The sequence below is a fragment of the Mya arenaria genome, chromosome 8 (genome assembly GCF_026914265.1).
Source record: "Mya arenaria isolate MELC-2E11 chromosome 8, ASM2691426v1".
Classification (NCBI taxonomy): domain Eukaryota; kingdom Metazoa; phylum Mollusca; class Bivalvia; order Myida; family Myidae; genus Mya; species Mya arenaria.
The window spans coordinates 6,066,943-6,087,787 of record NC_069129.1 but is presented as its reverse complement, the minus strand read 5'-3'; the positions used below and the strand labels follow the sequence as shown (position 1 = coordinate 6,087,787).

The 20,845-nt window shown below is 35.0% G+C and overlaps 1 protein-coding gene across 1 annotated transcript in view; it reads right to left on the bottom strand.

The window, feature by feature from the left end:
- Window positions 1-19,429: 19,429 nt before the first annotated feature.
- LOC128243062 (mucin-5AC-like) overlaps window positions 19,430-20,845 on the bottom strand; it is a 4,791-nt gene continuing 3,375 nt past the window's right edge. Inside the window, exon 6 of the mRNA XM_052960558.1 lies at window positions 19,430-20,745. Coding sequence (XP_052816518.1) covers window positions 19,430-20,745 — 1,316 coding nt within the window. The remainder of the gene's footprint in view (window positions 20,746-20,845) is intronic.

The window sequence follows — 20,845 nt, the reverse complement described above, 5'->3', positions numbered from 1 at the left end:
ATTTTACTTCAAAATCAATCATCGATGCGTTACCATAAAAATACTGTAAAGCTTCAATATACTCAAACGTGTAACATGATAATCTGAGATAGTTTTTTTAATTTGATACTGTAACTGAAAATAGTATTAAGTATCTTTCTATACTGATATTACGTCCCTGTCATGATTGCTCATTTGTAATATGTTTTAAGCAAGATTATAACTATGCTTACCGTTTTAAACATATTATATAAATTCATACGATAGTTTATAGCACGGAAATGGGTTGCATGTAAGCCTTTGGCATTCTCCTCAATCATTTGTATGCATATGCTTTTCTGTACTGTTGAAAACAATTAAGTGGCAAACTATTATATTCATATTTAGATTAAAACCTACATTTTATAACCTTCATTTTAAGACAATGCAATCCATCAAGAAGCGTATATTACAGAAAAGTCGTCCTTATATGGTTTCCTGCATGCTTAAAACGGGTAACACTCTAAAACATTTATAACATATACGGTTCATAGGTACATTTTGTATGACTGGGAAAGGCTCGCTTTTTTCTAATGATTTAGATTTTACGCAAAATACTCCAACTAAGAATTAATGATTTCGGAGTTTTCCGAGTCATTTGTCTATAGTTCCTGTATGCTTACGAGGGCTGATCAAGAATTACGTGGACTTCTTACATATTTTCTATATTTATCGTCTAAATCATTTAAAAAATCATGAATATCTTATTCAAAGTGTTCTGCATAGACGATATGAATTTTAGGTCTGAAAATTTTATGAGTTTGGAAAATTACGGGTTTTAAAATAACAGTAACGCACGGTCGGCGCACCGTCTAGAATCTACGTTTACAATTTTTTTATGTATCTTTCACAACACGCTTTTCTTCCATGTTTATCTACGAAATTTCGTCACATATTACGCTGACGTTATACTGACGTCATACTAATATACTGTTCAAATTTCCTGAGTTGATTACAAGCACAGTCTGAAATACACATTTTGTAGAAGCGCGAGCGGTAAAAGTTTTTCGTTCCATTTGGGAAAAAACCAACACAGACTATGAAAATGATTGCCAAGATGAAAATGAAGCAACCTGTGTGTCGTTCATTAGTATTCAACTGGCATCAATGTTTTAAAGAAGGGCGAGATTCCATAGAAGACGATAAAGGAAGAGGACGGAAGAAGACGAGGGGCACGACGTTAGTGACGTCGGTGAAGAACACCATCAAAGGGGATCGCCGTTTGACAGTCGTGATGTAACATGCGTCTGGCGCCAATGGATTGTGCAGGTATTCCCAGAAATCAATAGTCAGCTTAGAGGATATTGTTTTAATTTATTCCATCAACTGCAAGTTAATGTGCATAATACGATATCCGATATCCACGCTTTCTATAGAGTGGTATTCAATTATTTATACGCAGTGGATTACGGGCCATGAAAAGTGTGTCAGTGTGTGTCAGTGTTGGTGGGAAATACTTCGAAAAAATGTGATGCTTTATAAGCGCAATGTCACTAACGTCATTGGACTGCGCCGGTCGGGTTTAACCATATGTCATAAATGCATTGTAATTTAGCAAATAAATTATGTATTGTTCTGAAAATCCCAGGAATTATACCAGATATGTTTTATGTATTGCATGTTACTTTTCTATTTTCTATGTGCAACGATTTGAATTATTAAAAAAATCCACGGAATTCTGGATCAACCCTCGTATGTTATTACAAACACATGGTTTTACTCAACCTAAGAATTTTGGAATAGAACAAAACTTTTAACAAATATAATAGTTTCATGATTTATTTATTTATTATAAACAAAAACCGATGTTAAATATGTCGGTGTTCATCTTTTAAAAAAAATAAATGCATACATGACATAATCTTTTATTGTTATCTGATGCGTTTTCGCTTTTATTATTCATAGAAACAACTTGAATACGTAAGTGGATGCTTTAAAACTTCTACATTTTAACCTTTAACGCTGAAAATCAGAATGCAATATGGAAAGCAACTACAAACGGGAAAATAATCACTCACTTGATTTAAATACTTTCAATATTTATTTTTAAATCAACTAACAACCCGGTGTTTGATTTCGATTTTTAACTAAATTAATAATGACATTTCAAAACTGGTTCCTGGCCTTTATTTCTCTAACAAATTTACGTTTTTTTTTTTCAGGATTAAGCTAAGATCAATATTTGTATTGTTTGTAAATATGTGATATTTCCTCATTTCAAACCTTGCTTCGGCGACCTATGTCAAATGGGTGTCCTTTAGTGACTTTCTTATACCTTTCAAGAGTTATCACGGTTGCTCCATTCATTTAAAGGTGATATTCGTATCCGATCGTTGAATACTTGCAAATAGCTGATCAGTTTTTATGTTGTTGTTTTTCTACTTTATCCTTCATTGTTTTCAAGTTGATGCTTGCTCTGATGAGCCTTTTGTTTTTGTAATTATTGATAAATGTTGTGACACGTGTGAGGTAAAGGCCATGCTAACTAGTCTAATCCCCAGTACTCTCATGTCTAAGTTAATTCGTGTTTCACTGACCGTTCCAAGGTGATATACTCTCTTGTCTAAGTAAACGTGTGTTTGACTGACCGTTCCAAGGTAGTATAATCTCATGTCTAAGTAAACTCGTGTTTCACTGACCGTTTCAGGGTGGTATACTCTCTTGCCTAAGTAAACGCGTGTTTGACTGACCATTCCCAGGTAGTAAACTCTCATGTCTAAGTAAACGTGTGTTTGACTGACCGTTCCAAGGTTGTATACTCTCATGTTTAAGTAAACTCGTGTTTCACTGATCGCTCCAAGGTGGTATACTCTCATGTCTAAGTAAACTCGTGTTTCACTGATCGCTCCAAGGTGGTATACTCTCATGTCTACGTAAACTCGTGTTTCATTGATCGTTCCAAGGTGGTATACTCTCATATCTAAGCAAACTCGTGTTTCACTGACCGTTCCAAGGTGGTATACTCTCATGTCTAAGTTAACTCGTGTTTCACTGACCGTTCCAAGGTGGTATACTCTCATGTCTAAGTAAACTCGTGTTTCACTGACCGTTCCAAGGTAGTATCCTCTCATGTCTAAATAAACTCGTGTTTTACTGACCGTTCCAAGGTAGTAATCGTATAATTTATCGATATAGCTCTTTTGATGAGTGTGCGGTCTGTTTTATGGTATTTGTATTTGTGTTAGTGGTGTTATACATTTGTGTTTCTCATTACTTCCCTTGTTCTAATTAACAGGGCTTATTTTTGAATATTTGACCAATGGGTGTTTAGTTTTAAAGTGGTAGACTTCCCTTTAAATTATTTTAAAGGTTATCATGATAAACTTCCTTTTTTAAAAGGTAAAAAAATGAGCATGTTATTTGGATTAATTAAATCAGAACGTAAACCTAATATGATTAAGACTTTTCGAGAAATCCGGACAAGAGGAGACGTTGGGTATATGTAGACAAACCTCTTGTTGACGAAACACACGTGTGCTTATTTAAGTTGACATCTTTTTGGAATCGGCATGCGCGATGGTTTCGCCTTAAGAATAATATAAACATACGAATGAGTCTGTACGGACACTTCGTAAGCGGCATAATTGGTGATGTAAACGACAGAAAAAAATATTAGACAACAATTTATCAAAAGGTCTTTAACGTAACAAGCTTAAGCAGCTTATTTATTTCAACGTCGAAACACTCTTAAGAATGTAAATATATCACAAATAATACCAAATTTACAGCCCCCCTTAAAGGCATTGAATTTCGCGTATTAAATCTGGAATGTACAATCGAAAGGGAGAAAACGATTAACACTCATACACGCAAACATAAGCTGGGCACCTATCACGTTGGGATATAAGCAGAATGAACTATATCTCGTTCAGCGCCTCTTCAGAGGGTCCAACGTGTTTTGTGTTTTGCGAATTTTAAGTGAGGGAAATGTGTGATGCGGACTAAAATGGCGGAGTTCGAAGAGATTTTGGTGTTTTGGAGGATATGTTTACCCGGAAAGTAAGTTTTATCACCTTTCTCGCATTATATATACGCCTACCCGGAGGCCACACGTTTCTTGAGGCATTAACAAAAGTAATTGAATGTATAAACTGAACGATTGCTTGTTTACAAAGTAAAAATAGAAAATTGCGTTACTTGAGACTGTGTTTTTAGTCAGAGTGCACCATTAATGTACCTATTCTAGCTATTTTTCATTGATTTTTTGCAATTCTTTCTTTTCGACGGTTAGTGTACTTACATGGGCACTATACGGCCTATTTTTCTATGTTTGAACACCTTTTATGCTCGGCGAGGAAGATTTATGCAGTTTTTGTGTAATGCAGAATCAGAATAAGCGTGTGTACTAACCAGGTGAAAATATCCCCCAAAACACTAAAATCTCTTCGAAAACCGCCATTTTATTCCGCGCCACACATTTCCCTCACTTAAAATTCGAAAACACAAAACACGTTGGACCCCCTGCTCTTGTGCCTGACATTTGTGACATTTGTGCCACTGAAAAGCGATATTTTTTAAATATTTGGCTACCGGGTGTGTCACTGTAGTCTATATTTATCATTATTCACAATCCATATTAGAGTCTAAAGAGAAAACACACATTTCGTCAGATCCAGTGGAAGTGTTTGTACAGGCTGTGAGGTGGGTGTTTTTGAGACTGTATATTTCTAAAGATGAACATGTTTTTGCATATTTAACGCAACGATTTTATCAGGCTGTTTAATCTCAGCAATTTTACTTTGTGTTTGAGTCGGAAAATAAGCATAAAAACTGATTATTGTTTGTTGATTTCAGTCTGAGGATCGTATTTCATTTCACTCGTGTTCAAAGAAAAACTATATTTTCACTTGTGGCTTTGCCCCTTTGAAAATATGATTTTCTATGACACTTGTGAAATGAAATACGATCATACACTGAAATCAACAAATATCATTTATATCTTGTTTCAGGAGGAAAACAAAAGCAAAATGTACTAAGTGCTTATATAAAAATCACCTCATCATTATTACGATAGATAAATGACGATATTTTCTGGATTAAAATGCCAGGATATATCGTGCAAAAGCAAAGTGCGGTTGCTTTGTTTGAAACTACGAGTAGAACGTTAAAATATTGATTCAACCAAACGGGGAAAATAGTAAATTGAATATTACGACAGGACACTTTTCTAATGACCTTTATTACGTCGATGTCGCTGTGAATACACGTGTTCGTCGAGATTAAGTGGCCAAGGGTCAGAAAAAAACCCTGTCATATCATACCGATAATACCAGCATAAAAAGGACACCTAAGTAAAAATATTATAACACTTGTAGTTAATCATTCCGATGGATAAATTGATATCTACCGTTCATATAGTCCTATTCAATTTCAAATACGCCGCTGAAAACCGATCTAAAATGTTTGGCATGAACAACTTCTACAACAAAACAAACGTATTCCAGGACGTTGATAATAAACATAATATTTGAATGGGTTAGGTACCAATAGTAATTGTACCGTTATTCATATTGTATACATGCATGTTTTTTTTACATAATTATGTTTTTATCTGGTGCATTTTTATACGGTTTCTCGATGAAACTGTCTGAATTATAATTGACATGCTACTTTAAATGTGTTTAATATCTTAACCTTTCAACTGGGAAGTCATAATGAAACATGGAACACAGTTACAACCACTTAAGTATTCATCTACTGTTCAAAAAATAAGTAAAATCAGTAAAATACTTACCAAACTAACAACACATTATTTCGTGTGTTTTTTACTTCTACCAAAAGTAGAAAAGCTACTCCAGTACATCAGTTTCAAGACGGTACCCCAATATGAATAAACAGTGTATAATACAATGATAACTATTATTATCAAGCACGTTTGCATCAGTGTGCATTGTTCTGTGACTTTTATGATTTTTGTTTTAACGTTGTTGTTTGCACCCTTACTTTTCAATTATTTTCTGATAAAATTTGATATTAGGACAAGCTTCGGTTAAGCATTCACAAACTAGTTTAAATCCTCAAAGAGTTCTTATATTTGGTTATTTTTCATACACTTTCATACTTTTTGTCTTTAAGAGTTGTGTTACTTCGCTGGTGTTTATTTGGCACTGATCATAGTTTCTTTAATATATATTGGCTATATTTCAGGACTGGGCTTGTGTCTGTAGTTTATTTTGTCTTGAATACCTTATCGCACGTTGTACAGTCATATTGCATAATACGAACATGTAACTCAATATCACAATTTATAGTACCATGTCTACTCTTATATATTGAAATCGAATAAACCAATGTTGGAAATCACACAATTACGTAACAAGTCTTTGAATGTGTAGGTTTGAATTACACAATTATTGCACGATGCGAGACATTTTAATTGAACTATAGTATTTATGTGTTAAAATATATCTCCACAAAAACGACATTTACGGACAATGATCAGACAAACTGATGTACCATCAAAACGAAAGAAATCAACATGCAGTAGGTAGAGCATCTCGTCTTGATGCTAAAGAACGAAACTATTCACTAACATTTAACGTAGAACCGAAGTAAACTTCTCCTCCTATTTAGGAAAATAATAATACTGTTTTGGGACATATTATTACAACCCGGAGCGACTTGCATGCTTTCTGGACATTGTTATATCATGTGGCACGCAAATACCCACCTTTTCGGAGTCACCAACGGCCATTTTCACTAATTTAGTTCATTGTCTGCTCAGTTTCTAAATCGTTCCTCACCATTCGCTGCTCAATAGACTTGTGATTTTGGTTTTCCTCAAACCTGCATTGAATTTATTTGGATGTTAATTAGAATGCCACCAAAAATTGTTTTTAAGTCATAAGTTTGAACGTAATAACTATCCACATAATCATAAAAGCAAAGAAAGGTTGTTGTATTCTGATATTTATCTCTTCTCTGTTGTTATTTGTTTGTTGGCAAAAAACATGTTTATTTCATATGCTTTCTTATTGTGTATTGGATTTGATTAGTGAGATATGTATGATATCACAGTGTCATATGAACACAGTAAAATCCCGCTTGTTGTTTCATTATCACAGTCATAGCTGTGACTTAGTGCGTTTAAACGTACTTGTTACAAACTATAACTGACGTCATTCCATCAGTACCCGCAGTACTGAGAGTTGGTATTTACATCCATTGTTACGCCATTCATAAACATAATACTCTCGGTGCTCGCTCGATGTTTTAAACCAATCAACTATCCCTCGTGCATTCTAAAATATGAGTGGTGACTACCATTAGTAAAACAATGACAAAAAAAACAGGGACAAGTCAAGAGTTCACAACAACAAACTTAACTATATTTTAAAAGTACAAAGCTATTAGACACAGATCGACGGACACCAAACGTACAAATAACACACGCATACACTTGTTTGAACGATATATGTTATGATACACCTACAACTAATGCCGTGTGCATCTACTATATATCTTGTCTGCTCCTAGTGCATATCCCTACGGCAAATCTAGTAACGGTAAGGCATTGTGTAAGCTTGGAAAAAACCGATCAATCAAATGATATTTAGTGTTTTAAAATTGATTTCTAAAATTATACTATTAATGTCGACAGGAAATTATCAACATTTCTAGATCCCGATTAAAACATTTGTGCAAGCTGTGTGCAAATCGGATAAGACTTTTAGGTTATTATTCCATGATTTTCTGACATTTTGTCTTGTTGAATTGGACGAGATAAGGAGTTAGCATCCTTAGTGCTTAAAACAAATGGCATTTAATGAACAAGGTCCTTTCAATGACAGATACGCAATGATTTTGGTGTTCTGGGAGAAGTAACGCTGTCGCGGAGATTATTTTTATTATGGTTCTTGGCCCTGTTACCAGACTTCAATTCTATTGATAGTGAAGGTTGTTGACCTGTCAATCACATTCCTTATGTATATTGTCAAAGAAATAAAAAGAAAAGTGGTTTGATTAATTAAACCAAGAGTTTGTTAAATAAGGGTCCTTTACAAATTAAATTATAAAACATTCCTCAAAACCCCACATCATAATGTATTTTTCGATATCATTTTGTAAAGAATTCACACTTATAATTTTTCTCTGTTTTAGATGCTGTCATGTTGTCATTAGATAGGTTACGAAAAACGAAGTGTGCGTGTAATTATAGGTGTAGCAGGCTGCATTTTTATTGCCATTTAAACTTTTATATTTACGCTAAGTGATGCTCTCATAAATAAATGATCGTGCAATTTGCAATGTAAACATACTTGACTGACGAAGTGTTTCGCAATAATCTTAACTTGTTGTTATTTTTCTCTGTTTATGTACTTACTTTACAGTTATAACTGTTTAGATCACTGACTTCTTTTCTTTTTATGTTTTCTTTCTTCGAATATACGTTTTTAATAATCATATTAGCCTATTCCGAGTTCATTATGATCAAAAATAAAACCAAGTGAACGTTTATTTCGTGTTTACCAATGGAATATACGTAAATAGAACTGTTTGAATAAGTAAAATATAAATAAAATAAAACAATTACCTTTAAATTTAGTTTGCTCTACTATGTGGCCCAAATATATGAAACTAAATTATAAAAATACTATATGAAATGATCATGATTTTGTTTAGATAATGCTAATAGCCATATAGTAATGAAAGGGAGGTAGAGAAACAAGACACGAGGAGTACCAGAACAAGAAGCTACACGTACATTCACACGTTACAGTTGGGGTTTTGAGACATTCACTTTAAACTTGTTTATGTAGACCTGCTGTTTCTAGAATAAATTTCTTTCCTCGTGATATCTTAATCTGTAACAAGTGCGCATTACAAAAATGAGGCTCACTAGGACACGTGCCTGTTCACTAGGAGTCTCATTATCTATCTGTTATATTGACTCCGATGTTTTCCTTGACGACTAGTTACCTACCTTTGGCTTCGCCATTATGACACTAAACACGTCGCGTAATCCGAACAAAGTGTTTCGCAAACATTTTGGTAATGACATGATTGCATTTGAACAAATGTGATCAAATGCTATTGTCTTGTAGAATCTGAGATTTTTAGTTTAGAAAAACGATGAGCGATGTGGCGTTACTGCACGACGTCAAAACAAGCTTCCATAACGGGAAATATGGGATATAGGTTTAATATAGATTCGAAAACAGCGGTCCTTGTACATTTGTACTTCAAGATCTTCTTGATAATCAACATTCAATTGATTATAAAACGAAACGAAAATATTAGAACCGTTGTAAGTAAGCATAAAATAAATTAAGATGATTGCTCAATCACATTGCGAGTGAACACTTTTAGACGAGATAACCGTTGACATATGTTAACAGCACAACGCTAGAAACTCAGTAAAATGTTAGGCTGTACTTTGAAGTAGCGTCATCACAAAAATAGATCTTATAGCATACCTCAATAGACAATCAAAGAAGTATTAACAATAAAATGCACATTAATCAATTAAAGATGTTTACCCTCCAGAACTAAGGGTTGTTTAATTTGTCTATCACAATGATTAATGCCCCAAATTGCAATGCATATTGTTTTTGAATTAGATGTATGAAAACTGCGGATTCGTAAGTAGTTTGTGCACCATAGGTGCTTATTTTATACCTTGGTGGAGGAGTCGGCATCTGTTGCACCGACAGAATATTTATCATTCACAGGTGAAATATGTATTGACTTGTTGTGCTTAATACTATTGTAGGAGTACATATTAAGCCATTCTTAATTACTTTGATAGTTTTGCCGAAACAACGAAGTTTGAATAAAAGCGCCTTTAAATTTCATATTTATAACAAAATACCTCCAATTTCAATTTCTATAAAAAGGAGTTAAGATGAATTATTCATTATGATAACATATACACTAGTCCAAACCTCGTCATGCGTTTTTAAACTTATTGATTTTTAATCTGCACTATATTGTAGTTATTTATTTTATTTTTTAAATCATGCCTTTATTGAATTGTTTGTTTGATATTTGAGTTTTTGGTTCGAGAATTTGCTTTATTGTTCAATTTAACAATGCTATTATGTAACGTAAGCACTCCAATGCTCGCGTTGCGTAAACGCTTAGTTTATTCTAAAAATATTATTTTGTGACTTTATTGAACTTAAGAATAGTATTATGTAGCATAAGCAACTAGTTGATTTTAACAATTATATCGTGTAACGGAACTGGATTTAGCAATATAATCATGTACCATGAGAACTGTTTATTTTAAAGAACATTGCACAAAAGTAAAAGTGATATATTATGTTACTGTTTCGGAATAAGTTTTTTTAATCTGATCTGAATGAATCATTTTAATGAACGTGTTTCAGTGCATTTGCATCGTTACTTGGGATGGGATTCTGTTGATGAATCTTGATTTAGTTACATTGCATTCATAAGCGTAAGCGTGTTACTTGTGCCCTGCTTACACTAATGAATTGCCCTGAAGCATCTAAGATATATTCGTTATTGCCCATAAAATTGCAAGCACTCTTAATTTCGTAAAATTATGCAGTTTCGACTATTTTTAGAACGAAACAAGTAGTAAACAAGGGATGGAAATTAAAAATACGAATCTCTTTTATTTTATTATTTAGTTGATACAATTGTTCATTGGTGCAGTGGTAAGAGTGGCGTGTTCAACTGTTGTCTAACCGTCTGATCTTTGGTGAATAAACGAAATTAAAATGTCGAAACGGCGAAAAAAAGAAAAAGCAGAAATCAGCCATCACGTAAAGGATAATTTGGAGACGTTGTTCTGGCAACAGCGCGAAGTCTCTCTAGACGCTCAAGCTCATATTACATTTCCTCTGTCGAGGAAGCATTTACGATGTCCTCAACTAGTGCACATCAGGAAATAACACGTTGAAACAACTTAAATGAGCGAGTGCAAATGTTGCATGCAAATTCAGGTGGTCACTCCTTGTTCTTAACAGCGTCTCAATCGGTGTTTGTGATGTCTATTTGATGCGTCATTTGTTTTGCCACATTCGTTTTATCCGCCGTAGGCAAGATCCCTTAAACAAGAGGCTATCGATCAAGATCCCTAAAACAAGAGGTGATCGATAAAGATCCCTAAAACAAGAGATAATCGATGAATGCTAATCATTCAGACTGATATTTTGGTACCTAGTACTGAAACATCGTCAATGTATAAGAAATTATTCATCAGGTTGTTTCATGACTTTTTAAACAGTACTTTACAATTATACATCAGAATTGATTCAATCGCATCCTTAACGAAAGAGGTAGAACAAATTACTTTCAGCTATCGCCTCAATCAACAACAATAATTTGTGTATACTTTGTGTTGTTTCAAGGTATGTTCGTAAAATAAATATTGTTTGAATTAACATCTCGTATCACAAGGTCATTATTGAGCCTGATATATATCTGGGGTTAATCGTCTGCAGATATCCTCATAACTTCGTATGATAAAATTCAGATGTTTTATAAAACAAATCCAATTAAGAAAAATCGAAAATATTTTAAAACACATTACCAAATTAAATTTATTATCCTTATCACCAGATATCAAAATGTTATCAAGTTGTAAGTTTTGAATACATTTGCGCAATTACAGTTACTTGCGCTGTGACCCATACTCTAACATTGAACCTACAACACATATACAACAAGTATGTTCCATCGGTCGGCGTGGAAGCCGTTAACCTCGTCAGCCTCGCAATATTACCTGCAATAGGGTTTGTAAACGTTTTAAACGGCAGCCTTTGGTAGACGATTGTTATCCTACCTCTTTTCCTGGGAAATAATACGTTTTTGTTGGAACTATTCTGGCACTTTTGGAACAACGTGTCCATTCATTTATTGATGGACGTAAACTCGCTCAAGGTTCCAACAGAAACACATAAAGAAAACATCAGAGCGGTAATGATTTAAACATAAATGGAATCGAAAAAAAACGCCCTTAAAAGTAAACAAAGTACTTTGAACCTTCGTAGAACAACAAAAGTTTAGATCCACTACTCGCTGATATTCAAACTATTTTCAACTACTCTGCTGTTTGTAAATTATTGTTAAAAGTATATTCTTCCTAAAATATTGGTGTATATCCATTTTAAACTGTTTTATATTATTAATGTTTTGATTGTGTTCCCGATCTCATACAATATTCGATCGTTAAAGAATTTTCGAAATACATGATTATTTAAAGTATTCCAAAAACATTTTGAATAATATTTGAAGATGAGCATCAGGGAGCTATATAGTAATCAATTTACAAGACACTATCTTAAATGAAAAGGACGAAAATATGTTCAACCAAGTCTTGAATATCTCGCTTTCCTGTAACGGATGCGGAATGGAATTAACACGGGCCGATTTGAAAGCTAGATGTATCCAAAACCTCGCTCTGGACAACCAAGTGGATCTTGCATTCGGGTTTGGAAACATATATTTTGCACTCCCAAAAATTTCCAACTTCTGCGTGTCATACAAAACCTACAGCTAATCTAGAATACATTTCAGTAGAAAAGTGAAAATAATCAAATTAAATAAAAAAGACCCACATATGTAAAAGTATTAAGTGGAAAAACACGTAATGCCAAATCTGTCATTTCTAATAAAAGTAAAATTCAAACTCTGTAATTGTGAAAAAAGTGATATGCATCATTTGTCGTTGTAAAATAGGATGGATTGCATACTCCCTCACTTCAGAATATAGTGTCATGGAAACTCTGTCATTTAATGAATACAATACAGAAATTGAGTCAACAATCCATTTCACAATTAAAGTTGTTAATTATTCAGACATCTTGTAATGACGTACTTGTTGGTAAAAACACCTACATTGTATTATTATAGGAAAGTTAAAGGGTTATTAAAGTTATCTTTAATCATGCGGTTCACTTATGATTAATTGCCAGTTATAGCAAACAAAAGGTGAAAGGATGATCTATGATTCTATTAGTGGTGTACCGATTATGTATGCCTACGCACGTTTCAATGCCGGTAAAACTGGGTTTGGCAAAAGCACTAAATAGAATGGTTAATTCACATGCTCTCTTAACACTCTGAACGGAAATTTGAATCTCTGTTTAATACGCTGGAAATGTTTGCACAAGCTGCAAGAAGATTGTCCTCGATATTTGTCTCGAGGTGTAAAAGCCATAAATGGAAAGGATCCGTTTACCGAAACAAAAGCTTTCAACTTGGTCGTTTTTAATCAGTGACCCATTAATTTTGTATAAACGGAATAAACGTTCAACGCATGGTAGCCATATACAACTAACTAAAGTATAGGATTGGGCTGAAAGAAGATGAACACGTTTTAAAAATCCATTGTCACAGTTAATATATACATAATTGCTTTGCAAATGAACTAAAGACATCATTATATTTAAATAACTAAAAACCATTTCAAATCAATATGCGCATATATATACTTAAAAACCTCCGCATAATGATCTCGAAACATTGAAAAATTTCTTTGGCGACTGGTCAATTGTATCATAAAACACATTAAAGCTAAATGCCAATTCACTCCATATCTTTTTCTTATTAGCCAATGCCATGAAATACCTAATCCTGGTACTGGAATTTCTTTAGAATCCAGTACAATGACATTGTAAACCAAGACGCAGCTCACCAAACACTTCAATTTAGGCATATGTATATAACTGAAACGATCGGATATAGCGCACTTTAAAATCAAGCAGTCTAATTAGTTACATGCATGCATCGATGGTAATTTTCTTTCGTTTATGTAATAAATAGTTTTAAATTCATTTTCATGGCGTTGATTACAAAAAAGCATGCCATTAAACGTTAACTGACAGAAATACATTTACCATCACAATACTATTAATGTACCATACGCACCTAGTGTGCTGGTTTAGTTTAAGTCTCAGTACAGGCAATGAAACTTACAATAGACATAAATGAGATTTGGTATTCGAATACTACGATTATACGACTGATTAAATATTAGTATATTTAATTTTAGTTTGTTTTTTAAATGGCCATTTATGAACGCCTTCCTTTTAATAACAGACTTAACAGTCTTTGGGACAATCAATGGTGTCGAACACAGCTGTTTGGATGTTCGATGTGAGCTCTATGGTGCAATTCTCGTGATATAGGTGAAATGAGAGAGTTAAATCACTTGCGCTATTATTGTAGTTTTCAACGAGTTACGAACATTGGATTAACATAATAATGTGAAATATTTAGATCACAAACAGTTGACAGCCACCTTGCCAATATTAACCAAAAATACGTAAGTTATCAATTTCAAACGAAAACACTTGCAGTTTGATCCTCTTTCGCAATTTAAAAAGAACTTGTATTTGTCATTAACATTCAAAAGTCTTCAGTGACATCATGCTTGCATAATGATCAGGCATAATTATTAATCTGAAACGTAACTTAGTTTTGAAGAAGCTCCGTGGTAAAATCAGTCAATGCTCAGTTTTTTGAGGTACCAACAGTCCTTCCTCGGTTAAAAGCTCTGTGGAAACAACAGTCTACCCTCGGTTTATTGTTGAAGCTCTTTGGTAACAACTGTCCATCCTAGATATATTGTTGAAGCTCTTTGGTAACAACTATCCATCCTAGATATATTGTAGAAGCCATGTGGTAACAACTGTCCTTCCTTGATATATTGTTGAAGCTCTTTGGTAACAACTGTCCATCCTAGATATATTGTTGAATCCCTTTGGTAACAACTGTCCTTCCTTGATATATTGTTGAAGCTCTTTGGTAACAACTGTCCATCTTAGATATATTGTTGAAGCTCTTTGGTAACAACTGTCCATCTTAGATATATTGTAGAAGCCATGTGGTAACAACTGTCCTTACTTGATATATTGATGAAGATTTTTGGTAACAACTGTCCATCCTAGATATATTGTTGAAGCTCTTTGGTAACAACTGTCCATCCTAGATATATTGTTGAAGCTCTTTGGTAACAACTGTCCACATGAATTCAAAAGATATTTAGATTGTGTTAATTTAAGCCTTTGAAATAAAGAAAAAAACACATTAACGATACTTAAGTTGTTTTGTTCTGTTACAATAATAAGTGTGTATACGGATCAAAACACGTTTTTTGAGTATAAACAAAATGATTTTGTTGCTTAATTAACTGGGGACTAAGTGTGGTGTCGGTTTACATCGTTTCTTAATGGTTCTTCTTGTCTCAGATCGCCTTACCATCTGCGTATTCTTTAAATCAATTTAAGTAAGAAACTTCCGTACTCTATCACGTATTTTTTCAAAGGATGATTTTCCTTTGCGCATATCCTTTATTTCATCAAGACATATTTAGTAAATATCGACTAGAACTTTGTAGTTGCTCATCTAAAATATCTTTACTAGAAAGCTCAGCTTTGTCGAATTGTTTAGTTAATAGCTGACGAGTCGACTGGGTTGTCGCTGAGAGATACGAACGTTAGTTCATTTTAGGGGTTTCTTCTATGCTCTTGCTCGACATTTGAGCTATGTCATTGGCGTTTAACCTGTGCCATTAAACGGGGTTTATGTTTAACCTTTTGGCTACTGAGCTTGTTTCTGTAGTTTTTCACAGGACTCGTGGATGCGTAGGACTCGTGGATGCATCCATTATACAAGGGGCATAATAATGGACTTGTCGAATGCTTTCGTCTGTCTTCCGCACTACCTCATCATTCACATATTCCATCATTTTGTCTCATTGATGAACCATGTTGTCTAGTGAAAAGTAACCTCTCAGAAACAAATAGTTAAATTATGCGACCACAAAAGCACATAGCAACACATTATCAAGGGTGTCCCTCAGGGGTTCATACTAGGACCTCTGATCTTTAACTTCTTCATAAACGACATATTTCTATTTACCAGCATTATCCATATCTACAATTATGCTGATGACAACACAATTTCTTACCGGGTATAAAATAAACATGTAGTAAAGTCAACACAAGAAACAAAAAGCAATCAACACCTTTACTGGTTCTCTTTTAATCAAATGCAAGCTAACCAAAATTAATTTAAAAGGTGATCAAATGGTGAAATACACACCTGTTCCAAAAATTGGGAACTCAACTGAACATTACCAAAGGTTAAGCAAAATTTTCTCTGAAAAGAACTGACTTTTTATTTTAATTTTTTTTCTTATCGGATCAAATTTAACTATTGTCCTATCATTTGGCATTTTTTAGGAAGGAAAACAAGACAAACTTCAATACAAGGCCCTTAGAATAGTCTATAAGGAATTAAACTCATCTTATGAAGATCTATTAAATCGCTGTCAGTTCTCTACCTTTCTTGCTGGAAGGATTAAAACAATTGCTATTACACTTTTAAAATCTTTCTTGGTATTTCACCAGAATATTAACATAATTTTGTTAAACTTTATTAATAATAAAACATATACATAAAGTTTCAGATTTGCAAACACAGTTGTCATGTCTAGATATGGAAATAGGGAAATGTTATAAACTCATTTTAATGGAAAATGACTAAATACAGGTCGAGCACGAGCTAGTGACTCTTCTTTTTTAGTGATAGTTTTAACGTTGTCATTTATGTCATTTTCGAAGGAATGTAAGATTGCTTTTTACTTTACTTGCATGTTTTAGGGTGCCGATGCATGCACATTGATTTTTAACTAAAAACTCCGGTTTTATCTCCATGACTCTTATAGAAATATTCTCGCAAACGGGTGCAACGTCGACACGATAATGCGCATGACGTGGGTTACGTTGTGATAATGATATGGGACCGTATCGTATTTATAAAGTATCTTAGTGAAAATGTTCAACATAGTAAAAAAAATCTTCTAAATTGGATTGATAGAAAACGAACTTTCGTTTTTGGACAAACATGAACTATTGAAAGAAAAGCATGAGAAAAGATTGATGACAAATATAAAGCATCCAAAATATTTCTTGTTGAAAACTCAAAATGTTTCACTTAGTTGAAACTTTTCACTAAGAACCTTTATGAATACGACCCGTGACGTCATTAATGGGTCATCATGCGAACCGTTGTCAATATATAGCATAGGAAGATACTGGTGTCAATTAAAATTACTATGTGTTTATGCTGTTAAGTAATGTCGTACACCGTTGGAGCCGTTTAAAAAGGATTAGTGTCGACACACATATTTTAGATACTATTAATTGTTAGCTATAGAAGTGTAGCTCTTTCACATCATAATTGTAAAGCGGTTACATTTCAAAATCAATATTTCTTGATTTAATTTTCACAAATTCACGATATCAACTTCACGAATTCATGATATTAAGATTTCTTCTTCATGATTTTAAGATTTCAACTTCACAAATGCACAATTTCACGATTCCAACATTTAAATCATGAATTCGTGAGTTTGTGTAATTGTTACAGATAAAATATTCTGCTCTTGATATCAATTAGTGCATACCATTTCCTATTCATGTTTTTGTCTTATATAGAATCGATGTCTTACACAATTGGCATTTCGTTGTCATCAGCAGCCAAAGGCGAGAATTGGCTAATATGTGACGAGACATATATTTTTGTAAGTATTTTTAAGGAAATACATGCTTTCTGTTAAATTTACATTCATTTTTATTACCCTAATATTGTGCAAGTCGCTATATCAATATATGAATACAATGATATTTTCATTTAAAGCTTATACATTATTTATTAATCATATTGATGATTATTACTGTTAGTGGACAAGTGATTTCAGCGTGTTTACTCATATAGTTTTTTACATCACTATATTGCACATGGCAATGCTTATACATCATTGGTCAAACGATACAAAGGAGAATAGCTGATAAGATGAGATCAACTAAAATGCACAGGCTGTTACTCAAAAAAGAAAACTTACAAAAAGATATGGTCAGCACATATAGGAATAGCCCTTGAAGGCCTGTCCAAGCGTATCTGATGCTGTAATAGCGATTCGTCCGCAAATTTATTTGAAATAGCAGTTCTCTGTAGAAATACCAATCAATAGAAAATGTTTTGTTTTATTTCAAGTTGAATGTCAAGTAAAATACATAATCTTAACTTGTTATATGAAGTGTATTATCTATATGTATATACATATGTGTGTGTGTGTGTGCCCTTTTTTCTTATAGCACGGCTAATATATATGAAATACCGCCATTTCCTTTGCTAGTCTTAGTATCATTCATAGTCACAACTCTGTTGTAGCAAACATTCCACGATTCTTATGTATGTAGCAGCACTATCCGCTGTAACGATACCCGTCTGATAACTAGCAAGTATAGCCAGTGGATGGCCCTAGCAGACACATGCTGTTCTTGCGACAGGTTAAGCTCTTGTCATCATATAAGGAGTAGGGACACTCCTTTCCAATGGGAATTCCTGAAGCAGGCAACAAAGGGACGTAACATTACAGATTAAAACGTTAACATTGACAGTTAAGAACTGTTACATTGACTGTTATTTTGCCATAACATTTAAAATGCTTAGAGCGTTCAATTTGCTGATGTACGAGTATATCGAGGCAAGCGATATAGAGCCAACGGGTGTTGAATGTATAAGTTTAGTTATAATATTATACGTGTTCAACAACATAAACACGTCTGTACTAGATCTTGCCCTTATACGTTATATAGAAATTCTTTCAAAGACTGTTTTCAAAATAAAGGCAGCACCTACAAACCCTTCTTGAACTCCATTTATGTTATTATTTCAATAACTTAATACTTATAAAATCGTATCCAATATGCTTCCTATTTTGTAAAACTGCACGCCAACTTTACTTTGTATGCATTCCCCTCCCGGGTTTGGACCATTATTGTCATAGAAGTCACTTTCGCATGCGCTTGTTTTCTCACTAGTGCCGTCAGTGCATGACGAGTGGCGATCCTTGCAGCTGTATTTCTGGCCAGGCCGCTGACAAACCTCGCCTAGCCGCTTGGCTGAAAACATGACGCGAAAAACAGATTTATACACAATCCGTCTTAAACTATGTAAGAAGTTCGCTCAATAAAGTCCCAGCTTAGTAAAAATTAACTACAATGGCACATACCTCTTTAGCAAATTAGACGCTTCTAGTAAAATGTATATCAGGTATCAGTGCACATCATGGTGACCATACATAATAAGTTTCAGAGTAAACCAACTTATACTAAGGAAGTTTAAAAAAAAAAAAAAACACAAATATGTTGCAACAGGCCATCCGACCTATTGTATGTCTAAAATACACCCAATGCCTTCAAATTTTCTTTGGTGTAATATTTTCATTCTCTAAAATTGCTTTAAAACCTACCTATATATGTTGTTTATCATATTGTACGGTTACAATAGGAGATGTCTTACTCGTGGTTGTCCCTGGAGTGCCTGTTTTTGGAGATGTAGATGGATTTGTCGTACTTGTGGCTGTAGTTGGAGTTGTTTTACTTGTAATTGAGGTTTCTGTAGTTGAAGTTGTCGAAGTTGTGGCTTAGATTTGAGGAGTCAAAGCTGGAGTGGATGGGGCTGGTGTGGTTTTAGTTGGGGTGTTCGCAGTTGTCGTTGTCGTACTCGTGGCTGATGCTGGAGTGGTTGAAGCTGGTTTGGTTTTAGTTGGGGTGTTCGCAGTTGTCGTTGCCGTACTCGTAGCTGATGCTGGAGTGGTTGGAGCTAGAGTGGTTATAGTTGGGGTGTTTGAAGTTGTCGTTGTCGTACTCGTGGCTGATGCTGGAGTGGTTGAAGCTGGTTTGGTTTTAGTTCGGGTGTTTGCAGTTGTCGTTGTCGTACTCGTGGCTGATGCTGGAGTGGTTGGAGCTGAAAGGGTTTTAGTTGGGGTGTTTGCAGTTGTCGTTGTCGTACTCGTGGCTGATGCTGGAGTGGTTAAAGCTGGAAAGGTTTTAGTTGTGGTGTTCGCAGTTGTCGTTGTCGTACTCGTGGCTGATTCTGGAGTGGTTGAAGCTGGTTTGGTTTTAGTTGGGGTGATTGCAGTTGTCGTTGACGTACTCGTGGCTGATGCTGGAGTGGTTGGAGCTGGTGTGGTTTTAGTTGGGGCGTTCGCAGTTGTCTTTGTCGTACTCGTGGCTGATGCTGGAGTGGTTGGAGCTGGTGTGGTTTTAGTTGGGGCGTTCGCAGTTGTCTTTGTCGTAATCGTGGCTGATGCTGGAGTGGTTGGAGCTGGTGTGGTTTTAGTTGGGGTGTTCGCAGTTGTCGTTGTCGTACTCGTGGCTGATGCTGGAGTGGTTGGAGCTGGAGTGGTTGTAGTTTGGGTGTTTGCAGTTGTCGTTGTCGTACTCGTGGCTGATGCTGGAGTGGTTGAAGCTGGGGTGGTATTAGTTTGGGTGTTCGTAGTAGTCGTTGTCGTACTCGTGGCTGATGCTGAAGTGGTTGGAGCTGGTGTGATTTTAGTTGGGGTGTTCGCAGTTGTCGTTGTCGTACTCGTGGCTGATGCTGAAGTGGTCGGAGCTGGAGTGGTTGTAGTTTGGGTGTTAGCAGTTGTCGTTGTCGTACTCGTGGCTGATGCTGGAGTGGTTGGAGCTGGTGTGGTTTTAGTTGGGGTGTTCGCAGTTGTCGTTGTCGTACTCGTGGCTGATGCTGGAGTGGTTGGAGCTGGTGTGGTTTTAGTTCGGGTGTTCGCAGTTGTCGTTGTCGTACTCGTGGCTGATGCTGGAGTGGTTGGAGCTGGTGTGGTTTTAGTTGGGGCGTTTGTAGTTGTCTTTGTCGTACTCGTGGCTGATGCTGGAGTGGTTGGAGCTGGTGTGGTTTTAGTTGGGGCGTTCGCAATTGTCGTTGTCGTATTCGTGGCTGATGCTGGAGTGGTTGGTGCTTAAAAGGTTTTAGTTTGGGTGTTTGCAGTTGTCGTTGTCGTACTCGTGGCTGATGCTGGAGTGGTTGAAACTGGAGTGGTTGT